General features: G+C 36.7%; 4 protein-coding genes across 5 annotated transcripts; 2 read left to right on the forward strand and 2 right to left on the reverse strand.

The window, feature by feature from the left end:
- Positions 1–868: 868 nt before the first annotated feature.
- LOC122003766 (protein LIFEGUARD 2-like) lies at positions 869–3,360 on the reverse strand. The gene is made up of 4 exons (XM_042558792.1): positions 2,967–3,360; positions 2,768–2,881; positions 1,693–1,850; positions 869–1,086 (listed from the first exon to the last, which is right to left on the reverse strand). Exons 1-4 carry the CDS (start codon positions 3,223–3,225, stop codon positions 880–882), a joined length of 738 nt encoding a protein of 245 aa, XP_042414726.1. The 5' UTR covers positions 3,226–3,360; the 3' UTR covers positions 869–879.
- Positions 3,361–4,405: 1,045 nt separating this feature from the next.
- On the forward strand, positions 4,406–7,173 carry LOC122005820 (heat stress transcription factor A-2b-like). The gene is made up of 2 exons (XM_042561039.1): positions 4,406–5,538; positions 6,272–7,173. The coding sequence occupies exons 1-2, from the start codon at positions 5,233–5,235 to the stop codon at positions 7,010–7,012; spliced, it is 1,047 nt and encodes a 348-aa protein (XP_042416973.1). The 5' UTR covers positions 4,406–5,232; the 3' UTR covers positions 7,013–7,173.
- A 3,963-nt stretch (positions 7,174–11,136) lies between these two features.
- LOC122004369 (peptidyl-prolyl cis-trans isomerase CYP63-like) lies at positions 11,137–13,721 on the forward strand. Its single transcript, XM_042559269.1, has 5 exons — positions 11,137–11,328; positions 12,578–12,674; positions 12,779–12,833; positions 13,122–13,210; positions 13,458–13,721. Exons 2-5 carry the CDS (start codon positions 12,597–12,599, stop codon positions 13,719–13,721), a joined length of 486 nt encoding a protein of 161 aa, XP_042415203.1. The 5' UTR covers positions 11,137–11,328; positions 12,578–12,596.
- A 581-nt stretch (positions 13,722–14,302) lies between these two features.
- On the reverse strand, positions 14,303–24,215 carry LOC122005819. Of its 2 annotated transcripts, none has more exons than XM_042561038.1 (7): positions 24,066–24,215; positions 21,718–23,952; positions 21,188–21,317; positions 21,014–21,102; positions 17,621–17,859; positions 16,308–16,394; positions 14,303–15,204 (listed from the first exon to the last, which is right to left on the reverse strand). In XM_042561038.1, the coding sequence occupies exons 2-7, from the start codon at positions 23,824–23,826 to the stop codon at positions 15,063–15,065; spliced, it is 2,796 nt and encodes a 931-aa protein (XP_042416972.1). In that variant the 5' UTR covers positions 23,827–23,952; positions 24,066–24,215; the 3' UTR covers positions 14,303–15,062. The 2 variants fall into 2 exon arrangements, with proteins under 2 accessions (XP_042416972.1, XP_042416971.1); XM_042561037.1 differs by having other exon boundaries at positions 21,188–21,320.
- Positions 24,216–24,976: the final 761 nt, after the last annotated feature.

Consider the following 24,976-nt stretch of genomic DNA (forward strand, 5'->3'; position numbering starts at 1 on the left):
AATCCTGATTCATTGAAGGGAGGAGCTTGTTCTCAGTTGGATCTTTAGTGGCCTCGGCTCTCATCTGGCGGAGCTGTTGCCATATTCTGAGGGCATTGTGCGATGGTGATGAAAGCTCTAAACAGGAGATCGTCTAGCTGACAATATCTGCAACTTGCGAGGCGGGACTGAAACACATTGCATTGAATGCGATATGTGACCTCTGTGATCTACCGCCTCACCCTAAATGTTTTTTTGCACCCAAGGACATGACTTGGGTGTGAATCGTTGTCTCTGAGCTCTAGCTCCTCTCCCTTTGTAAGTCTAGCAGCAACCTAACCGCATCACCGTTGGCTAACTAACTCTTTTGACGGATGTGCTAAATCGCTTGCCTGATTTGCCTTATCATCCTCATCCTATTACTGAGGCCGTCTGAGCTAAAGCATCCTGCGAACTACAAGTGTCTTGAGGTTTTTAGGCTGGAACCGGAGTTTTTGTGACAAAACATCAAAATATTATGATTTTTTTTTTGCACAAAATGATCTTAATGATCAGTTTTGGAGCATCATAAATGATTTTTAGGCATTTTCAAATAAAAAAAACTGCACACGTCACAATCCTAGAAAATAAGGCAATGGGAAATAACATCAAACACATTTCAAGTTTATTGATGAGCAAAAATTATGTTTATAATCCTCAAATAAATGGCAATGGCAAAAAATAGAGAGAGAGAAAAAGGCACAATAAGCCTCGTGGGAACATCATAAACCATGATAATCAGGCTAAATAAATGATAATTGTTTACAAGTTTGATTAAGGCATTTTTCAAACAAATCAAAAGGAGCACCTTTGTGAAGTTTATTAGTGTGAAAAAATATAATGCTATTCACAGTGCATGATTCAATTGTCAGCATCCCTTAGAATGGAAAGCAGACTAAGAAACAGGTTTATGATGTCAAGATAGAGAGCAACAGCGGCCCAAATGTACTCGTCATAAGAGTATCTCTTGATCAAGTTGTCTGTTTCGTAGACGAGGTAGCCGGCGTACATGATTGCAGACGCTACTCCATATATCATCACTGAAGTCTTTCCCAGTGGACATAGAATCTGAAGCATGATGGGGAGTATGATTCAGAGTCAATGCAGTGCAGAGATTAAAAGGAAAGGGCATTTTAGCAAATTAGGCCCCAACACAGTTTTCCAAAAACCCTTCCACAGATTACGCCTGTAGATCTCCACAACCCGATTCAGCTTGCACTAATACGATTGGTCAGAATGACCAACACGCTCATTTAGAAATCGGCTTGCAGCATGAATTTCAGTCACATTCGGCTTGTTTGAGTTGGTTTGTACCTAGACGGTCGTGTTCGGGTCTCGCATATCATAAAATATGAAAGCTTGCCCATGCAACATGATTTCACTCAAACTCAATTTAATTGTGATTTTCTGCAACGAAAACAATCATTTTTGGGTCTCACAATGTATCAATCAACATAGAGCTAGCTGGTATGATCCACGAGTTGATTTGCAGCACTAATTTCACTCAAGATTGTTGTGTTTTGAGTTTGTTTGCACCTAAAGTGATCTTTTATGGGTCTCCCATGCCGTAATGGTGCAAAAACATAGCTGACTTTAAAATCAACTGGCACAGGCTTGTGGTTTAGGCCGAGGTTCGTTATGCAGTAAAAGAAGGAATATCCATATAAGTTTTACCTGGATCGATGCGAACACCATCATCGCCGTGAAAGCAGAAAAGAGGAAAGGGCCTAGAAAACTGAAGTCATGGCCTCTGCGTGCTGCCCAGAATGTGTACAAAGTGAGACTAACAACCACCACTGCAGTGAGAATAGCTGCTTCCAAAATGATCTTTCCTGTTTGCAAACATCAAGAATCTCAGTTTAACTCCTATAATTCAAAGCATGAATTTCAGGGGTAAGGGAACCTTTTCAGAAAGGAGAAATCTTAGTCAAGAAATACATCTTTCTACCATCTTAATGCATTTTCTCTTATTTTACTTTCCATTGATGGATATTAATTCTATTTTATATAGTAATATACATCTATTTTAATATCCTCATCTCAATTCTCTGCTACATTTTAACAATACTCTTCTGTTGAATAATAAATCCATGATATTTAAAATTCTTCCATAAAGAAATTTTGTGCCTATCCATCTTGACATTCAAGTTGATTCTTTTTAGTGTTGAAAAATACTTCACATATTCAGTCTTAGTTCAACTTAAAATTAAAACCTAAATTAACTTACGAATCACCTTTTCCGCCTTTCCATCCAAGTAAACATAGCCTAAGTTTCTAAAGTTTTCTTTCATAATGCAACATTTGTAAAAGGCAGCTCAGTGTCTAAAGCTTCCGCTAATGTGGAGTCCTGAGGAAAGATCTCGTATATAATTTTGCCCTTATCTTGCAAGAGATTGTTTTCAAGACTCGAACAAATGACTCCTAGATGACATGACAACAACTTATCGTTAGGCCAAAACTCTTCTTCAATACAACCTTTGTATGTAAAATAATTATATTCTCATAACTAGCTAAATGCAGGTTTTATTTTTCCTCTGTTTTTTTCCCTTAAATGATGTTCACATAATAGAATTGACAAGGAAGTAAAGAATAGAGCGTAATTGGAGTAGAAATATGTATTCTGGGAGAAGATAATCAGAATACATGACAAATTTTTTTCCAGTACGAACAAAAAAAGAGAGATTTCAATCCAATGCTATGAAATTAGTAAGGAGATACTGAGATTAAGGGATTAGGGTTCAAATACTACCGCTCGTGAATGCACAGGTCAGTCCAACGGCGAAACTGATTGATACCGTAAACAATCCAAGGAGAAGTAGATTCACAGGGTGCCGCTGATAATAGTGAGAAAGAAAGCACAGCGCTGCACGCAATCAACAACGAAAAATGAACGATCGGAGAAAACTAATTCAATGAACAGAGAAAATAGATCAAAGATTGAAGAGGACCGATTAATGGAAGGATGAAGCTCAACATATAAATTGCCAATCCGGGGCTCGACGAGACGATGAACTGGGAGATGGGGCGGACAGCGATGACGACCGAGGCGACAACCACCGTCAAGGCCAGTTGGACAGAGAGAATGAAGTAGATCTTCCTGATGAAGGCCCAGCGGAGATCGGGGCTCTCGAGCATTCCCGGGTAGAGCGGCTGTGCGGCGCCGGACTCCAAGTCCTCGGATTTCGAGTAACCCGAGTTCTTCCACATTTTTCCGGCTACGAATCTCGCGGACCGATGGTCTCCAGCCGTTCGATCGAGGGCTTCGCCTTCGTCGTCTGTGTTTAGGGTTCCCCGAGCTTGGGGCAGAAGAAGGACACGAACTAAACTAACTGCCGTATCTCGCGGATTGGTCGACGAGTGCCGTGCATATTCCTGTTTTACTCGAGACAGCAAGCAGGAAAAGAAAATGTAGTAATTGGTTGAGACGAGTATTTTGAGTAGCCTTAACGGCCGCCGAAGAATATTCCAACAAATATTCAGAATCTTATTTTAAAGTTAATAAAATATTATCCATTTTAAAATACAATAGAATAAATGTATAGGATTTAAGATGTTTGGCCTCCCAAAAACCAGTTCGGATCTTCTATCCCCGTTTTCCTATGTCTCTATGTCTTATTATTGATCGGACGGATCAGATTAAATTGAGGAAGATAAATATGTGATTTTTATAATTAAAAATATATATACATCATTTTTTTATATAATATAATTTTATAAATGAAAAAGAGTATATATTATTTTTTTTATACGTTATTTTTTGTCAAATTTTGAGACGATGAATTTTAACTTTAAAAATATCGCTCATGAATTATATATAAATTTTTCTAAAGTTTTATTTTTTTTCTCTCAAATAAATATAATATTAGTATTGGAGGTGTAAAAGCATATAAAATAGGTGACAAATAACGAGTAAATGGGAGCAACGATATCACCATCTTCCTTTAATATGATATGTATCTTTTATTTGTCTACTCGAAACGATCTAATGATTAATATATGAGGTATTATCATTATGAGATATGAGATTCAAATCTCGACAAAATCAAAATAAATACTTTTTTTATATATTAATCATTATTTTAAAAATTAATAGTCACATACTATTTACCGGATAGAGATAAATTAAAATAAGATTGCTAATCTTCCAGATTAATTAGATGGGTAACTATTAAAAACTTAGAAAATATTATCAAGTGACTATAATTTTTTAAAATTATTTCTTAAATTAGTTACATAAAAAATCTAACTAGATATTTAAATGACCGCTTCCAGAATCTTCTACCATTGCATCGCTTTCCAGTTCCACGCTAATAAAACGACACCTGTCTTCTCTAGAATCTTCCAGCGCCACCGTTGTAGCTCTAGAATCTTCCATAGTTCCATTGCAGAGGAGAAAAGTTGCTATTTTTGGCCGTCCTTTCTACCCCTCTTCGCTCATGGCGGTAACGCGGCGCCCTCCCGGTATCGATGACACACTCTCTCTTTCAGCTCACTCTCCAACAGAGCTAACGATTCCTAAACCCGCATTCTATTCGACTCCAAGCAAGAATATCCGGTAAATTCAACCTTTTTTCTTCGTCAAAGCTTTGTCGGTCGATTTCGGTTGGATCGTTCTCTCCCCTTTTCGTTCTGCTTTTCCACCGATTTCCCTTTTTTTCTAAGCGAAAATCGGGTGAAGGACTGATTACCGTTGTTCATGCTCACACCTCACTCTTTTCCTTTGTTTTGGTGGTAAAGCTTCAGTAACTGCTGTCTCGGCTTCGTTCGAATTCCATTTGTCGCATCAAGTTCAGTGCTTGTAGTGTTTCTGCAATTTGTTCTTTGCAAAGTGTTGTATTTCCACTCTTTTCTGTTGATATCTTGGTAATCCGAGCAACGAATTTGGTGGTAAAGCGTCGGTAATTGGTTTCTCTGTTTCGTTCGGATTCCAACGGTCACTTCATATTGTTCTTCTCGATTTTGTTCTATGCTTGCTGTCTTCCTTGGCTACTATTTTCCTCCAAAAAAATAGAATCTTTAGCTCTAACCTGAAACTTCTGGAGAATATAGCATTTTGCTTCCTGAGCGGAGTTTGTATCTATCTTCGACCCGAAGATTTGTAAACGTCTACATCAGAATTGCTTTTCCTTGTATCTATTGCCCTTTCGCAGTAGGACTATTTACTTCCATCTTTTACTTGATTTCCAAATTCCCGCTCTTGTCTTCGCTTAATCTATGAATCACATTGTGAAACCAGTGAAAGAGGAGCACCAGGACTTCTCTGATGCTTCCTCTGGCTCTGTCAATGGAGCCGTGGATCCTCCTAGGCCACTAGATGGGTTGCATGATGTCGGCCCACCGCCATTTCTGACAAAAACCTATGAGATAGTTGATGATCCTAACAGTGACCAGGTTGTGTCATGGAGCCCTACCAACAACAGTTTCGTTATCTGGGATCCTCAAGCATTCGCGATGACTCTTCTTCCTAGATATTTCAAGCACAACAACTTCTCCAGCTTTGTCCGGCAGTTAAATACCTATGTAAGTATTTTTTTAATAGCTCATTTAGCTCTCTCCTAGCGAACTGTTAGCTGTAGATGAACTATTGAGTAGGGAAAGTGTGCAAAGAGAAGCAACAAACACTTCAGTTTACTTGCAGAGTTGCATCAGCAAATATGCCACTTCATGCACATAAAAATGCTTTACAGATAACTGAATTTTAGTTGCTTTGATCTTTGTATTTGGCTGAATGGAGGAAATAATCAAACATAATTTTGTATGCTCAGATTTAGTTTGAGAAAATGTGTTCACCAGATATTTCATTCAGTACCTTCTTGAAACTTCAAACAGTAGTGTATCATTCTTTTGTCTTCAAGTTGTAGGTATTATAATTTCTCAATGGACAAGCATCCTTATAAAGATTCATGTCAGGAGAACAGAAATTGAACTTTTTAGTGACCTTGAGTCGATTTGCTATACAATTTAATTGGGACAAGATCCTATACTACTTTCATGTTAGGATGTTGAGTTACTGGGATATTTTCTTTTTCCTGATCTTTTCCTAATTATTATATCCAGTTCATTGTGAAGGAAAGTTGGCAAAATGGTTAGGTTTTTCCACTGAAATTGCAAAAATTTGTGTTTCAAGTTTATGTTGCCACTTTCTTTGTAGAACACCATCCATTGATTGTTTTTCGTTACTGAATCTGAAAGAAGAGTTATGTTTCACCAGACAGTTCTAATCTTACTTTCTTGTCGGATATTGTTGATGCAGGGCTTCAGGAAGGTGGATCCTGATCGGTGGGAGTTCGCAAATGAGGGATTCCTGAGAGGCCAGAAACATCTCCTTAAGAGCATCAAGAGAAGAAGGTCAGCTGCTCATCTTCCTCTGCAGCAGCAGCAGCCTCTTGGTTCATTCCTCGAAGTTGGAGAATTCGGTCTTGAAGGCGAAATTGACAGGCTGAAGCGCGACAAACAGTTACTGTTAATGGAGTTGGTGAAGCTGCGACAGGAGCAGCAGAACACGAGATCCAGTCTCAGAGCTATGGAGGAGAAGCTGCATCAAACTGAACTGAAGCAACAACAGATGATGGAATTCTTGGCACGCTTGATGCGGAACCCCAGCTTTTTACACCAATTGGTCGAGCAAAAGGAGAGGTTCAAGGAACTCAAAGATGCGATATCAAGGAAAAGGCGACGACCAATTGAGGGAACTAATGGAAGTGGCATCCCAATCAAAGTCGAAAGCCATGATCTTGCAGACTTCAGCATGGAGGCATTGGGGTTGGACATGACCATGGAGATGCAGGGACTGGTCAGTGAGGATGATTACCAAGAACAAGCAGGGCTGCCAGATGGGGATTTGAATGAAGAATTTTGGGAGGATTTGTTGAACGAGGGGATCGACAGCGGCGGTGAAGACGAGTTAAAACTTGCAATTGAAGCAGGAAGCAGAGATGATGTGAATAATTTAGCTGATAAATTAGGGTTCCTGAGTTCAACCAGTCCCAGGTAGGATGGTAAGCTGTAAGCATGTGTTCAATCATAATAAGCTGCACCAAGGCATCAGATTTCAAAAGTCTCCTTGTGTCACGTAGTTCTAACTGCTTAATTTGTATGAGAAACTTTGGAAGCAATATTCCGGTGTCATGATAAATAAAACATCGATGTTTATTAGTTGGTAGGTGTTTTGAGCTTGTTCTATGTGTTCTCACTTGCAATTCTGTTTGTCGCGGTCTCGTTTAAAATTCATTGCGACGGAATGAATCTTCGTTGCAGGGGTATTTGCGGAAAAAATTAGGGCCCTAAATTCGGATAGATTTAGATTCTAAATTCAAATTCGTATACGAATAGCTTAATTAAAAAAACAATTTTTTTTATTAATTTTTCTATAATTTTATTACTGAACCCTAAAAAAAATCTACTGATATTTAAAATAGTGGATGATCTTGATACTAGGTCAGAAATGATAGTTAAGATGATGTGCCAGTTAAAAAAGGAGGTAGTAGTTAGGGTTAAAGACTATGTGTTCAGACAATTCATTTCTTTACGTCTGGATAATTTTATACTGATCGGATCTCAGGACTCAATTCTTTCACTTTTTATGGGTAAGGCTCCTAATTTAATCCCTAGTGAGACCCCAATCTAATTTCGATCAGCTTTATGTCGGTCGGATCCCCAAGGCTCAGTCCTCTCTTGGGCATCATCCCAGCCTTAGTCCCCGTCGGTCTCTTAATCGGTTGGAATCCCTAGAGCTAAGTCCTCTCACTTCTCATAGGCAAGATTCTCAATCTACCCCTGATCAGCCTTTTAGTCAGTCAGAACCCCAGGGCTCAGCCCCCTTCTCACAGGCATCATCCCAGCCTTACTTTCGGTCAATTTCTTAGCCGGTCGGAAATCCAAGGCTCAGTCTCCTTCTCCCGGGCACCATCCCAACCTTACTTCTGGTCGACCTCTTAGTCAATTGGAATCCACAAGGTTGCCCCCTCACTTCTCATGGTAAGACTCTTAATTTACTCTTGGTCGATTTTTTAGCCGATCGAACCCCAGGGCTTAGTCCCCTTTTCCTGGGCACCGTCTCAACCTTACTCTCAGTCAATCTCTTAGCCAGTCGACCCCCATAAGGACAACGCTGTCAAATAATCGCAATAACTTGTCAGAGAATAACAACTATTCATTAGGGGATATTCCAATACTCTACCATATACAAATCGTGGAACCTTCATCTACCCAATGGAAATCTGTTGTACATCTCCTTTCACCCGACACCCTCTGGCATTCAACATTCTATGATGTCTTACGATTATGGAGGTTACAAAAAATAGTATAAAAAGAGGGTCATTTCTGTTGACCATGTATGCACTAGACATTAGTCTTACTTATGCGCATGCATTTACTGTTCTTCCTTTTTTTTTTTTGCTCGGCCTCTCTTCTGACTTCAGCATCAGAGGGTCTACGTTAAAGACTTCTTCCCTAGTTCTTGTTATAATGCTTTTGGATGATTGATCTGTGGTGTTTATAGAGTCGTGGGTACCATTGGTGATCATCTCCCTCAAGTCCTAGATTCCTCTCTTTAATAACGTTTTTGTTTTCGTCACCAATACCCTTATATGACTCAGCTTCCGCTTCCGAAAGGGATCATCTACTAAGTTTTAAATCCAAGTCCATCTCGATCAATCCGAGCTTGATCTAATCCTAACACAACTCTAAAAACTCTAAATCCGACTCTAATTTGAATCCGTAATTCAAACTTAATCTTTTTTTAAGTCAATTCGGATTGAAGTTCGGATCAATTTTTTATATCCTTAGAAATAACTATGTATTTTTAACATTGAAAAATTCAATAGGTAGAATGAAAATAAAAGGCTCCTATTTTTTTTAAAAAATATATATTTAAAAAATATTTTTCGTTTTAGAAATATCTTTATTAGTGTTTTTAATTAAAGTCAGATGATTTTAGTTAAATGAAAATTCTTTATAAATAATATATTATTATATTAAAATAATGTTTTTAATTAATTTTAATTTAAATTATTTAAATATACTTCATTTTTAATAAAATTTAATTATAAAACAATGTTAAAATAACAATATGTTTAATTATATCATTACAATAATCAAGTTTTATTCAACTATATATAGATTTTTTAATTATTAATTATATTTAAATAAATTTTTATATTAAGTGTAAATGCGTCTTTTCGTACGCTTTATATAATTTTATTTTTTAAAAAACATTTGTATATTTAATTATATTAAAAACATTGCATGGAATGCCATGAATGCTATGAAATAAATATGGAATGTATTTTCATAGAAATTTTATGTTGCGGTGTCATTCTTGCGGTTTTGTTGCGGTAGAGATGAATTGGCATTCCACATCAAAGCCAAAAAAAAAAACGCGGCATCATCTCTCTTCTTGTCTTCTTCGCCGACCTCGCCACAACGCTGCCGATTCTGGCCGCGATCGGTTTCCGGCCGGAATACTCGCCACAAGCTTGAACCTAAGTACTTAGAATGATGTGAAACTAGGTCTTGAGTTCGTCTAGTTCTTATTATTATATTCATTCTCTCAAATATTAATTTGATCCAATAATTTTTACAATAAGGAGAATTAGAAAAACACATAAAAACTGATTTTATATCATTCCAAGATCTCTAGATTTATCAGTCAGTTTCGACTGAAATCGACTGATGGACTAGAGACATTGGAATGATATAAAATCAATTCCTATGTATTTATCCAGTTTTTCTGATTGTAAAAATACTATTAAATATTAATTTTACCTAATATATTTAGGGCTATAAACAAGCCGAGCCAAGCCGAGCCGAGCTTAAAATGAACAAAGCTTTTGGAATGAGTGTTCAAGCTTGGCTTGATTTATTTTATGAGCTGACTTGTTTGAAACTTAGCCTGAGCTTGGTTCGTTTAGATGTTATCAAGCTCTCAATTCAAGCTTGGCTTAAGCTTGGCTTGAGCTTGGTTTGAGCTTGATTCGTTTAGATTTTATCAAGCTCTCAATTCAAGCTTGGCTTGAGCTTGGTTCAAGATTGGCTTGAGCTTGGTTTGAGCTTGGTTTGTTTAGATGTTATCAAGCTTTCAATTAAAGCTTGTTTGATTGTTTGAAACTTTTAATTGTTTGATTAGTTATTAAAATCGATAATTTAAATTTATTTATTTTATTTTATTTTATTGTTTATTTAACATATTGAAAAGAGTTTTATTAATAAATATGATTCGTGAACATTGTTCACAAACGTTATTCACGAACATTAACAAGTTGAACACATATGTGTTCAAGTTTATTTGTTTAGCTTAATGAGCTATTCAAGCTTGTTTGTTTAATTAATCTTATGTATATTGAACGAATATAAACAAGCTCTTACCAAGTCGAACACCAAGCTTGTTCACGAACGCTTGGTTCATTTACAACCCTAAATATATTGAGAGTAGAAATTTTTTGAACATGAATAAGTCAATATCGAATAAAAAACAAAATCAATTAGAGTGGTTAAAAAATCAGACTGGGAATAGTTATAGGGGTAAAAATATAAGTGAACACATGATTTGGTCATTTATAAACTACTCTATATAATTTCGGATTTGGTAAAAAAAAAAAGCTAAACCCCCCTCACTTTTTATGGATTAGGGGATAATCCACAATGTAACTGTAGCCGGATCGCGACCGTGATTGATTGCGATCCTTTTCTGGATTCATCTTCCCATCTAAGTTATAGTTTGAGTCAAGATGGGTGGTCGGAGGTCGTCCCACGCTCGATGCCTGGTAACCCGACCACCCGCCCACCGTCGACGGCCTCCAGTAATCTATCCCCATCCAAATTACAATCTGAATGGGAAAGTGAACTCAGTCAGGGATCACAATCAATTATAATCGAATTACGATCATGATTTAATCATAATTATATTATAGACCATCCCGTAATCTAAAAAATGGACTGGAGGATCCCATTTAAATTCAACAAAATGCTCCTAATAAATTTTAAGCTTTTATTAGTTTACCTCCTAATCATTCAGCCGAGGGATACAATGACAGTTTTGAAAAAGATAATGGCCGTTTTGATGAATTTACTAATTTTAAGACTCAAATATATTATTTTGGACTGAAATGAAATGCACCCAACTTAGAAACCCTAGAACTTATCTAAATAATATTCCCTTCTCCTTTCTCATTCTCGGTCTCCCTTTGCTTCGGCGGCGACGTCGCACCCTGACCTGCTTACTCCGCCACCTCCCTAACGCCCCCTGAACTCCACACAATCGCCGCCTCATTCTGCTCGACTCCTGCGCTCTTCTGTCCAACAATTAAAACGGTGGGGAAGCCCTCTTTTTTTTTACTGACTGATACTCTACGTTCTCCTTCTGAGTAGATTTCTGATTTACTATCTAGGAAGAATTTGATCGATGCGTATCTGAATTCGTTCAGAATAAAATTTTTTTAAAGGAAATATCCATGTTCTTCTTAGCCATTATTGCACAGTTGTGACCATGATTCATGCAGAGAAGAATCATATAGAAACATTAGCAGATCCTTGGTATTCTAACTTCTCTATTAGCTGTTGCTTTAGGGATGGATATTTAGGCAATGGAGAAGAATGGTATTGCTTTTGTGGTTGATCACCCATGGCCTTGTTTCCATTCAGTGGATTCTGATGGAGGAATTACATTTCTGATGTTTTAATAAAGTAGATGTGTTATAATCTTAACTAGGTTCAGATTGCAGAGTGCAACACAACCACCAGGTAGTGTAGAGTGGGATACTACCGGTCAGATGGATTGGCAGATTCACTTGTTCAAGAAATTGGATATAAGATATTAGAAGAAAAAAAATTACGGTTTAAGTGCCAACATCTATTCTTATTGTCTCATCCTTAAATTAGGGGTGGGTGAAAAATCTGATCCAAGGGATATCTGACCTGACTAAATTCAATCCAAAAGTTTGGATTGTTGTGTTATTTTTTTATATCTAAGTCAATTTACCAGTTAACCAGACCTGACCCTACATTAAATTATATGAAGATATAATTTTCTCAGAATTCAATTGCATAGATTGTAAATCACCCATATAGGATCTCATGGTTTGTCTTGGAGACTTTAATGCATTGTATGATTATTATGTTATATGTTTATATTTATAACTGTATGACATTGAATATATTTTTTGAGATCTTTTGTTATGAATATTTAATTTATAATAACATAACTTAATTCTTGGTGCATGAAACAATTTTTCTTGTATTAACATTAGTAAGTAGTTTGATGTGGCCTAAAAACTGGTAACTATTCCTATCTGATCTGACTTGTGTTGGTTTGATTCTACCCAACTTGGTTCTGGGCATGGTTTGGGTTGATATTCCTTGATCCGAATAAGGGTTGTGCTAAATTTTAGTTGAAAACCAAATTGGCCTGACCCATGTTTCCCTTACCTTAAATAGGATCTTTGAGAGTTGAGTCTTTAGTTCGATCTTTTCGGAAACAATTTACAGTAATGATGGTTGAACTGGGAATATATATATTCTGAATTACTATTTTGAGAGGGATTTTTTTAACAATTAAATGCAGCATTTTCAACTAAGGAAATATGGCAATGAAGAAGAATCCCATTGTTTTTCTTGAGATTTCGGTGGATGGAAAGCCTCCTGACAGAATGGATATAGAGGTAGGTATTCTACTGGTCTTCATAACTAGGCTTATTTCTTTGAAAGATATCTGGTTACATTTGCTATACCTCTGTGTTACTTTTTGTCTCCTTTGATCATACAGCTTTTTGCTGATGTAGTTCCAAAAACTGCTGAGAATTTTCGAGCACTTTGTACTGGTATGTTCTCCAATACCATTTTAACTCTCCACAGTAAGATATGACTAGTACTTTTAATGAAAATTAATCCACACAACAATAAATACCCTGTAAGGTGCATCTTTTCTCTGCAGAATTGCATGCCATATAATATGTAGATACTTGAAGGTAATAAGGATCTTGATTCTTGACTGACTTAACAGTGCTAAAATATGACATTGTACCATAGAATTGCAAATAGGCAGATACTTCGTCCCTTATGTTTTTCGTTTTGTGTTATACTAATGAGAAAATATTCATTTTGTCAAGGTGAAAAAGGCATTGGAGCTTCTACAAAAGTACCATTGTGTTACAAGGGTTCAACCTTCCATCGAATTGTGAAAGGATTTGTTGCTCAAGTACGTCTCTTTCCCTGTTTCATTGTTGTTCAAAAAATGATTCATAGTTGCTTTTCATATCCATTCATTAGGATGTATCCTGTTGATACTTCTTTATTGGGTTATTTCTTTTGTTTCCTTGTCAGTTATGAAAATATGTTTTCTTATTTATCATTTTCAATGAGTTAGTGTAATTTGGATTTTATTTTTATAATAATGTCAAATAGTCAGTTATTATCAATGGGAAATGATGTTTATTATTTAACAGGGTGGTGATTTATCAAGACAAGATGGTATTTCTTTGTTATGTCCAGGCTTCTGCCAGCTACGGTTGTTGTCACCCCGCTGCTGGCTTTCTTTTGCTTCTTTCATGGAGTCGGCAGGCGTCGAAGGTGTAGTCGAACGCTCTGGCTCGTGGCGGCGGCTTTTGTGCTTGCGGGCTAATCTCATCGGAGGTCCACGCCACGGTCGGCCAGGAGGCGCCACATCCGTGTCACAAGTCGCCTCGACTCTCGAGCGAGATCAAATTTGACATCGTCTGGCAAAGAGCGCTACTTCCGGCGGGAAGATAGAAAAGCGGGAATGACTTCCTGCGGTAGCGCTCACTCAAGAGAACTCGGCAGCCACCAATCGCGGCGGCAAGGTGGTCGGCGACAGCGTGGCCGAGCGGCCATGAAGGCCGGCCGAAGCAATTGTCCATCGGGGGCGGAATAAAGGGTCGATCGGCACTCACGGGGAGGTCCACCCGCGCCTATTCCATTCCACCGAGCCTTGTTTCAAACGCCCTCCGAGATTGCTCAAGCCAATCAAGGAAGGGGCTCTTCTTGAGATGAAGCACCCGTGCAGGGAGCAAGGAAAGGCAAGACGCCCCAAGCTGATTCGTCTCCCGAGCGGATCAATCGGCAGTTCTTTGAGGCAATCCTACAAGATCCACTATCAAGGCATTACGCTCCCTTGGTGATCGGAGAATATAACGGGTCGGTCAACCCGGATGACCATCTCGGTAAGTTTGATAACGCTGCTACTCTTCATCAGTACACAGATGGGTCAAGTCCCGAGTTTTCCTCACTACGCTCTCCGGTTCGGCACTGACGCTTTTGTGCTTGCAGGCTAGTCTCATCGGAGATCCATGCACGGTCAACAGGAGAGTCACATCCTCAGCGTCCATCACCTCGACTCTCAGACATGATCAGCCACATTAGGATCAGTCCTGGGCTAGCCTTTTTATTCTTTTTTCCATCTTACAAATGACATACTTCATAACACTTCCATTTAGCTTTCCTCTCTATGTTAGTAAGGACATTTTCAATGCTCTAAAGTCTAAAACCACACGAATGTTTCCATTTTATCTTCCATATTTAATTGCATTTATAGAAATCACAATCATTTTGTTTTACAAGAACATTAGATATTTACAAGTTTGTGACCCAAAATAAGTCTCTAATCTCTGCAGCTGTAAATATGCATGGTCTGTATGTCATAGTAGTTAAAATGAATTGAGGCAACATAAATTGAAGCAATCGCTAAGGCTTTAAAGAAAACAAAGAAAGCAGTAGAGGCAGTAGGGAAATTTGAAAGAGAGAGAGAGAGAGAGAGAGATGGTTGAAACAAATATGCTTTCTTGATAATTATGATGGCAGAGAGATGATATTGAAGATAATTCAGTTTACAGCTTCTTACCTGCTTTAAACATAGAAATAAAAGAAATTTAATGCATACATGAATATAAACACAATGATTAACTTTTACGTTGTATAAGAATTATAAAATAACATAAAAATAATGAAAGAATGATATACTTATAGTCAAGATGTAGAAAATTTTATAATAGGATGAAAATAGAAAAGAATGGGACAAAACATATAGCCTCAATCTATTTATTTTTACTCAAAAACATCCAAGAGAAAATATTTACTGATTCAATTCCACTAAGTAGCCGACGGCACATCCCTTGACGTCTATACATGTTTCTTGTCCCAATGAAAGGCATTTCTGCCAGTCTGGTTCCGTGAATTCTGTTTGATGCAATAAAATCAACAAAATTCAATATCAAATAGAGCATAGGTGATGATGAATAAAAGAAATCAAATCTTGCTGATAATATTCAGAGAAGACTTAATTTTAGATTTACACTTTAGGTTAACTGTCTTTGACAAATACTAGATTTGGTAAGAAAAAATAAGTAGGTGCATCAACTATTGACTAGCCAGAGACAACCATTAGGTTTACTGATATAGCTTAACCGCACCAAAATCATATGTTGGAGGTCAAACAATCCTTGTAACTTGTGAGGCTCCATTAAATCCACCCAACAAAAACCTAAATAAATTGCCTGTAAAAATCTATCTTGGCCAGATTTTTTTCCCCGTAGATTAACTAAATGAACAAGCCACATTGCGATGGAAGAAAAGAAACCAAACAATAATAAGACTCTGAAGGAAAGAAGACAAGGGTTAGCTATAAAACTAAGTTGCAATGGCCAATGACATCTTGTATTATATTGATACCATTTAGAGCTGTGATTATCAGCTAAAGACGATGGGCAATAATCCATGTAATGGACATCATGTGAGAGAGAAGTCGGATGACAGCACTTGTAGGAAGTGGTTATAAAATAAAAAGAGCAACTACTTAAGCACCAGAGGAGATGATAGGGAAACACAACATATGGAAATGGAAGAGAAGAAAAATAATGAAACAATTCTGTTTGGAGGTGGGAAAGAAGATTAGATAGTAATTAATTAAAGTAGTGCTTAAATACAATCAAAAATGAATTGCAATCTAGCTATATAAAAATGGCACTTTCTTATAGCTAAAGATATGATGACCAAAAATGTCTAAACACTCAGAATACAAATCAGTCAGATTATATCAGCTTCAGATTGGATAAATTAGAGTCATCCCAACGAGTCTTCTCCGTTCTAAGAATTTCACATAACAAATGCATCAAGGAGGAAGAATCATCATTTATTGAACAATATGCTCAACAGAAAGAACAAACCCAAGGTTACATCAACCCAAAAACACTTCAGGGAAGCTTGATCGATAGCAAGTTAACTCAAGCAGTTATTACTTGTTATCCAAATATCACCTGTTTAAGAAAATAAGAAAAATGTACCTGATAGATGCCACAGAGATAATTTCATCCCCATGCTCCAAAATAAAAGTGTAGAAACCGCTGTAATTCAGCCGACTGAAATTTGATCTACACAGAAAACCAAAGTCATACATAGAGCAGAGTTAGTTATATGATATTTATTAAGAAATCACAGAGGGCACCTTTACCAACAACTCTCAGTTATTCCAAAAAATAAAAATAAAACTTTGTTCCCTAAATCTTCTAGGGACGATTTTTTCTTTTTGTGAAAAAATACCTTAAAAAACATAAATATAGAAACACAAATAAAAGACCTTAAAATATTATGAATAATTTTTAGCGACTTACCAAAACATATACAAAAAAGAAAAGGCACATAAGCTTAAATTCTCTTTAAATAAAATAAAAAATAAAAATGTTAAAATATCTTATTTTGGCTAGGCTCAAATGTTGTGTGATGTTATCATCTTTGTAAAACTAACAATGAACCGAAGATAAAATAGTTCAACAACAAAAAACATTTAATTATATAATATATTTGAATAACTTTTGAAAAATGTACAAAAAATACAATCATTTGGAACATGGAATATCCTAAAATTATTTATAGAACTACTATAATAAAGTTGCTTGTGTAGTCATTTAAAGAACTGTAATTGCAAATAGCAAATGCATTTGCCAGAACAAAACAAGTTGCAAATGTCATTATATCATTTGCATTTGCCTGCAACATTAATTGTTGGTTACCATAGGGTCTCACCATGCAAAGCTCAAATGACAAAAGAGCAAACATTGACTCTAAAAGACCTAAAGCACAGTTAAAATTTTGATGAGAGACATTTTTCTTTCACAAGTCCAAAAATTCGAAACAATTTCAAGATATCATTTATAATCTTGTTTCTTCTTACATCATACTGTATATGATTAGCTTTGATGTCCTAGTAAAAAAAAGCTCTACAGCTTTGTCTGTAGGATCCAATATAGACCAGCAAACCAGCTCCTAGTTTGGTTGACTGGAGAAATTTTGATAAATAGTACATAGGTATTAGGACCCAAATATGTTGTTGTGTTTTACCAGTTACAAAATGTTAAACATTGGTTAATATGAGAGATTGCATTGGGATGGAAACTAATTCCATTTGGACCACTTTGATACAAAAGCAATAAAAGCAACATTGATCTGTCTAGCAATTCCGAGTTATCAAGAACAACTTCTATGATTCTATCGCCTTACATCAATGCAATATGAAATTCTGGGTATCACAAGCATGCAAACTCATTGTTAGTCAGTGCCTAGCTATGGAGTTTAAAATTATAGTATGACAGATGCTTACCCACAATTATACACAACATTATGAATAAGGTTAATGCCACTTCTCCGGTCAACAATAGGCAGAAAACACTCATCCATAACTGCAAGGGCGACAGCAATCTTTGAGTTGGATTCGGCCGTTTGATGGAACTGTAATGGAGATTTAGAAGAATCCTCATCAAAACGCCTGACAACAGTCCATGAGAATCCTGATTCAATATCATTCTTCATCCCAAGAATCTTCTTTAGTCCTCGGAAAACCTACAGCAAACAAAATTACAAGCCGATGATACCATATCAAAGGTGAATAGACATATTATTCAAATCCTACTACAATACACAAGCATTCTATTTTCGCACCTTATATAAGAATATTAAACAATACTAATTGGCCAATGTTCAAGAGTTATAAAGCAACCATGGAGGCCTACATTTTCCCCAGTCAGCCTAATAAGCTATAACTAATGGTTTTTCTCCAGTATATAACATTTTTATATACCTACAGAAGCCAATCATTGCCACTTAATGTTTACATAAGTTACATTTTTATACAGAAAAATTAGGCATTCTTGTATATAAGAGCTTCTTAATGATATATCATTAGAAGAATTATGTCCATAAATTCCACATATGATCAACCAAAACAAGTTTGACTGACAATTATTCTCCTTTTCTTTTCTTTTGCTTGTTTCATTTTATTACCTTACATGCTAAAAATTCTTTTTTGAAAAAAAAAATCCATATACTTCCATCTGTTATATAAATGTGTCGTGTTAGCATCCTATATTAATAAATGCCATTTATTTATTTTGTTCTTTGTTTTAAGAGATGTTTTCATATCCATAATTTTGCTTATCTAGTTTCTTAGAGTTGAATTTTTTGATATGCTATAAATGCAAAATTGGAGGTGCCTTTTTTTTGTATTTTGTTTTTGTTGTTTTCCTTTGTATTATTATATCTCCTACCTAATATATTGTCATTTACACATTTCTGTTCTTGTATTGCCACCATGATTGTCATCAACCAATATCAATATAGTAATTCGACTTAGATTGCTATTGGTAAAGGGTGCAATGATTTTTCCAGAGAAATAGATACACAAAGATTTTTGGCAGAATTTCAAAAATTAGGATTCCAAGAAATCACTTAGAAATGAGTTAGGTTATACTGTGAAATAGATGGAATTCACTGAAACTTGATCAAATTTAGAGGAGGAAAAATTGAAATAAATGCAATTTTGTCAAATAAAGTTGATTTAGGAAAACTCGGCCGATGTACCCAATTCTTCGTTGATTGCAACTTGAGTCCTAGCCAACATAACATGAGGAGGAGATATTCTTCGTCACTTATTTGAATTGCAGATTAAACTGCTCAACCTCGCCACCTCTAGAAATTTATCACAAAATCAATTGTTTAATCTTACTATTTCTGGAATCTACCACTAGCTAGACCAAGTACCCCATCTATCTCATATTTCTGTCTCTTGCATGATATTGTCATATCGTTATTACCAATCAAGATAAAATACAGCATCTCTCTTGATAGACAGTAGCCTCGAAACCTCCTTCCTACATATCAATAATCTAATTTTACTTAACAGATATATATAAATAAAATATGATCTCATTATTTGTGTTATTATATCATAACAATATAGTATATATAATATGATACCAATATAATATTATAATAAACTTATGAACCTGATGATACTAAATATTACTATTTTTGATAAGTTTCCTTTATTTTACTATTTAGTTTTCTATATCTTTATAAACTATTTTTGGAAATTTTTCCTAATAAGTTCATATTATTTTTATTAATTATGTTTAATTCAATATATTTTTTTATTAACTTTTGTGAATAAATAAACTATATAAATAAATTAATAATTGTTTTTAAAACTCTATATAGACAAAGAAACATAAGCTTATGGGGCGAGAAACCACCTAGGGTTTACCTATTCAATCATGTATTGTGCAGCTTACTCCGATCTCTATCTTGTTAATTTCCAAGTCATGTTTAAGTTAATATTTATTTAATTAAATCAATTTTGCTAAATTGATATAAAAAAATGGGCATATTTTATACATTGCTTACATCAATATGTATATTTTATTCTGGTTAGTTGTATAAACATTCATATGGAAACATAGATTGCTTAAAATGATATTATTGAATGAAAGAGGAAAGTTTTATTTGTATTGATTGTTTAGGTTATTTAATTTGATATATTATATAGTCCATGCAAACAAATGCATTTTCTTGGCATGCAGCTGTCAACATACCTAAAGTAAGTTTCTAACAAAATATAAACCACGTGTGTTACGTAGAGTATCAACCGTATACCCACCCACAAACAACTTTTATAGACCTATTCATTTGAATATATAATTTGAAAGATGTATAAATGAGAGGATGGGCGGACCTTTAATTCATCCTTACAATGTTTGGTTGGAAGAATGGATCAATCGTGAAGGATAAAGATTCACATTTTCCCCTCATATTTACTCTGCCCAAAATAGGGCAAATCGAGCAAAGGATGGATGAAGATATTTTGTTAATCACATCTTTGTCATTCAAATGTTTTGTAACATACTTAGCACCCATCGAACCCTACGCTCGCATCTCTTAGTTCTAGTCAGTTTCTCACGTTGTGTTATCATGCTTGCTTGCCTACATGCCTTCTTCTTCCATAAAAAACCGAACAAGAGTAGTTAGCTCAAGTCACTTATCCTCAGTAGATTGCTCATACTATATACCCTTGTATCGTGCATTTACATGCCCTCACACCTTCTCTGTCGTAAACACAAACAAAATGGGCATTATAAAGGAAAGGCATTAATAAATTGTTAGATATGAATTCTTGTATAAAAGTTTGTTGGATTGATTTAATGTTCAGAGAGGAAAGTAGTTATGATGGATTTAATTACAATTCAGTCAGGAAAGTAGTTATGAAAAGGAGAGTATTGTTGCCTTTTAAAAATTTAATTATTTATCCTTCAATTTATTAAACCAAGTGAAAGGATAGATGAATTGATGGATCATTTTATTCATCCATCTGTTTACAATAAGAAGAAGGATAAGTTAACTTTCATTGAATCTACCCATTTATGCATCCATCCATAACCATACATCGTTCGACTTATCCAGACAGACACATGTGTTATTATCTTCTTCATTATAACACAATATGCATGAAAGAAAGCAGAATCTGCTATCAAGAACATTATTGATATAACTGAAGATAGGCATGTATCCAAACATATAAAACTTTTGATGTAACAAAATCATCGTAAAGGATGCATGAAAAGGTTGATGACTTTCTACAGGAATAATTTGAAATTTCAAACTAGATGGAGCTATTTACACATTATGTCATGGTCACATGGATTCGTAGGAATCATTTTTGTACCTTTCTACAACTTGAGGAACAAAAAGAAATGGCAGTACTCTTGGAAGTGGCAGATATATACTCTGTCTCAGGAATGCAATCTTCATGGTCTGCAAAATCCAATACAAGTAACTCCATAGCTCTTAGAATGTAGAAGGGCATTTAAGTAAGAACATATAACAGGAGGATTCATACATTTTGCCTCACACTGGTGACAGGAAAGCAATAAGGAAACTGTTTCATAGCTTGCACTACTAGGATCAGTCGAGATCTGCCCACAGAACCTGCAGCAGCAGTTGGTACAGTGCCAATCTCCAGGAGGAGGCTTCTGGGATGCAACACAGGAACTTAAGACATTCATGCATAGCAGAACCAAAAGGCAAAGAAATTACCAAGATTAAGCTGACAATCATGTAGAAAAATAAACTAAAGAATGTGGCAGTTACGAGCATGGAAATACCATAGTAGCTAATTATAACATAAATATTACCGGTCAATAAAAATCAATAGTTTTGCAGAAATCCATTTTGCCACCTGCATAATTTTCAGAATCCACAAAAAAAATGGAGATGGAGAAAGAAAACCATTTATAAAGAACAAATAAAAAAGCCCGATCTATGTTTCTGCAATAACCACATATGCAATAGCAATGCCAACTAACTACGGCAATGCGTTCTATAAAGGGTAAGGTTTGTTCAAAGTAAGGATTGTTCAGTTTGATGTACCTCGATGCCCAAGCAAGCCAGATGAAAGGTCGAAGGACAACCATCACAACAGATTAAGGGGCCACCATCACCACAGATACCACAGGTATCATCATTAGGGTCATCACCATTGACATCAATATTGTAGAATCCTTGCCGTTCAGATTCACCCTGTTTTTTCCATGCCTCAAGCTGGCATTTCAACAGGGAAATTTCTCCATCCTCCAAAAATATATTTTGTGATGGATGTATAAGTTTGTTACCAGCATGAAGACCGAAGTTTGATAGAGAAAGGATTTTACCACAGCAGCTACAGTTAATGCCGTCTCTAGTTATCCAGCCTTCCAACTTTGTTTTAGTCATTCGTTGGTTCATATACTTCACTTTTCCATTTATGGGCAATACACCCACATCTATCATCCATGAAAGAACTGTCCTTTTATGCCTGTAAGTGACATAATCTGCGTCATCAGCTTCTGACTTATGGTTAATACCACGGGCCAATAGGGTGCATCCTCTCTGTCTGCTTCTTCCGTTGTGATGATTCTTATAAGATGTGGAACCGACAGAAAACTTTGAGTCTGGAGTCAACTTACCCTTAGTAGCTTGATCTCTAGGATGTCTCTTGTCAGATTTTTTCTTTACTTTCTTCCCTTTATACTTTGGGGATTCTTCAGACTCTTCTATCCTTCTTCTTCTCTTGTTAACAACAACTCTTTTCAGTAAATCAAGTGACTCCAAGGGTATGATAGGGTCGCTCACAGAAGGTGTTCTGCAGTTCCTTCCAGAAGAAATCTTACCCTCCGATTTGTTTGTTCTCTTTAGACGTTCCTGATACACTGCATAAGCCTTTGTGATTGACCAATAACCACCATGACCTTCAGGAGGTATGTAAACAGAATCCTCATAGTTCCTGCCTCTTCTTGGCCTCAGATCTATTGTCCAACCAGCATTAAGAAGTATATCTTTTAACTGATCTCTAAGTTTTTGCTTTTCAGTTCTGCGAGATACGTTTGCACTCTCTGATACTTGTTTTGCCTTAACAACACTTTCTGCACTGGAGTTGCTCTTTGTTCTCAGACCAGTCTTACCCTTTGAAATATGTGCTTTCTTTTTTCTTGTTTTATGAAAAACATTCTTCTGCAGTGTTTCACGTCTACTGTTTGCACTTTTCTCGAGACTGTCCTTTTTTGACTTTCTCAATTCATTTTTGCTCGGCGAGGCACCTAAGCTTGAATTTTCATCAACTCTTTCAAAGGGAGACAGGGATTGTTGCTTCAGTGCGGCACGGGTAGCTACACCACGAGAGCTTATGGCCTTTGAGACCTCTTCATAATTCCTTTTAGAATGGTTCTCAAGCCCATCAACCTTCTTATTACTAGGTAGTACTCGCAAGACGCCAGATTTCCCTTGCATCCTCAGAATATCATCCTTGGGTCGTGAAACACCAATGTCTTCTGCCCTGTCTCCGGTGACACAGCTACTGTTATCCTTCGCCTCAAGTTTCTGCTTATCTGGTGATTCTATCAGCTTGTTCTTTTCAGTTTCCGTCTTCCCAGTTTTTTGTAAATTTGTCAGTGTTTGGTTCTCCATTACTCGACCCCTCTTCCTCTTTGCAGGGACTGAGGATTTGGAACTTCCTTCTTTGTGCACATTCATCTCCTCTTTTTCATCCACACCATCTGAAATAACAGTTTTAGACATGTTCCCGCCAGACAGAAATTTCTTCTTTCCTCCTTGTTCCGAAGAATCCAATTTTGACTTTTCTGATTGGACTTCAGCACGAGATGACTCTATTCGGCACTTCCTCTCGAGCTCTGTCTCTAACACTTCTTTCTTACAAGAAACTGCGACCTCATCAGTTTGAGTTCCTTCATAAGACTTCAAAACCTTTTCTTTCTTATCTACATCCGCATTCTCCTCCTCTTCTTTCATCTCCACCTCATTGTCTTCGCCGCAGATGGAGTTGTCCCCATTTCGACTAACTCCACGATCCGCCCTCCGCAAAGAAGCGAGGCAATCATCCAAGTTACACTCCGAATCGCTCATAATCAACCTCCGTTTCATATCCTTATTCGACCCATCAACCTTTTCCGCTGCAGAGACTTCGATCCCTCTCCGCTTCTTCATCTAGGATGCGCCAGAAGAACTCAGACGCCTCCACCCTACAGTATCGACTTCGACCCAGAAACCAAACCAACCGCACCAAGCGACGAAGAACAAAGGATCCCCACACGCCAAGCCTAGAGGTAAGATCTAGAAAAAAAATAAACCAGCTCGGATCCGAGCACGAGTGAAAATAAGCAAAAATGAGCAGAACATCACAGCCCCGACAGAATCAGCGGATCAAGGAGCGAAATCCTGCATACCTCGAACAGCGATGGGGATTCTCGAGGAATGGCGCGATTTGGCAGGGAGATCAACTGCGGCGAACAGATCTGTGGAGTAGGATTAGGGTTGGCGACGCAAGATCGATACGGAGGCGGAGGCGAAGAGGGGGGGAGCTCGGGGGAGGTGAATGAGGGCGAAGAGGTGGGGCGCTTTTAAACAACACTATTTCTTTTTTCCTTTTTTCTTTTTCCTTTTTTTAAATCATTTTATTTCATTTTTCTGTCGAACGTGTATAATTACATAATCCAGTTTCCCTCCGTCTACGAGTCCTCCGATTTGGGAAATTCGATCCGGCACGGAAATTCACACTCGTTTACCTAAACCTTTATTGGACAACCAGCGTAGACCCACCTCTGGACGTCCGGGAAACAATACGAGTGACAAAATCGGAACGGATTTGTTGCCTTTGAATTCATGTTCAACGTACCTAAATCAGCATCTCAATTAGAACATGCCATGGGACCACCCATCGGCACTGACGAATTGTGAGCAAGTTTCTGATCGTGTCGACTACATCGAGTAAATAATATCTAAAGGGTATACGATTTTTGACTCTCTTGTGACCTTCATCATTATTAAACCCGTAATTCTAGTGGATAAATGATATATATGTGGATAATTTGATTAAATAATGGCTTATAAACTCTTACAATCATACTAATCCTGATATTGGACAATCTAGCCCCACAGATCGGTCATGGTAAAGAGCTATTCTCTCTTAAATTTAGTGGATAGTTTATTGATAAAGACCATCTTCTGCTTCGATTAAACATTCCTTCTACTTTGAATGTCACATATTGGGTGAGAGAGGTGGAGCCCACTTTTTTGCTATGTTTATATTCTAGAGTAGATGATGCAAGGAGAGAATTAATACACATTTCTACCACAC

This window comes from Zingiber officinale, chromosome 7B (genome assembly GCF_018446385.1).
Source record: "Zingiber officinale cultivar Zhangliang chromosome 7B, Zo_v1.1, whole genome shotgun sequence".
Taxonomy (NCBI): domain Eukaryota; kingdom Viridiplantae; phylum Streptophyta; class Magnoliopsida; order Zingiberales; family Zingiberaceae; genus Zingiber; species Zingiber officinale.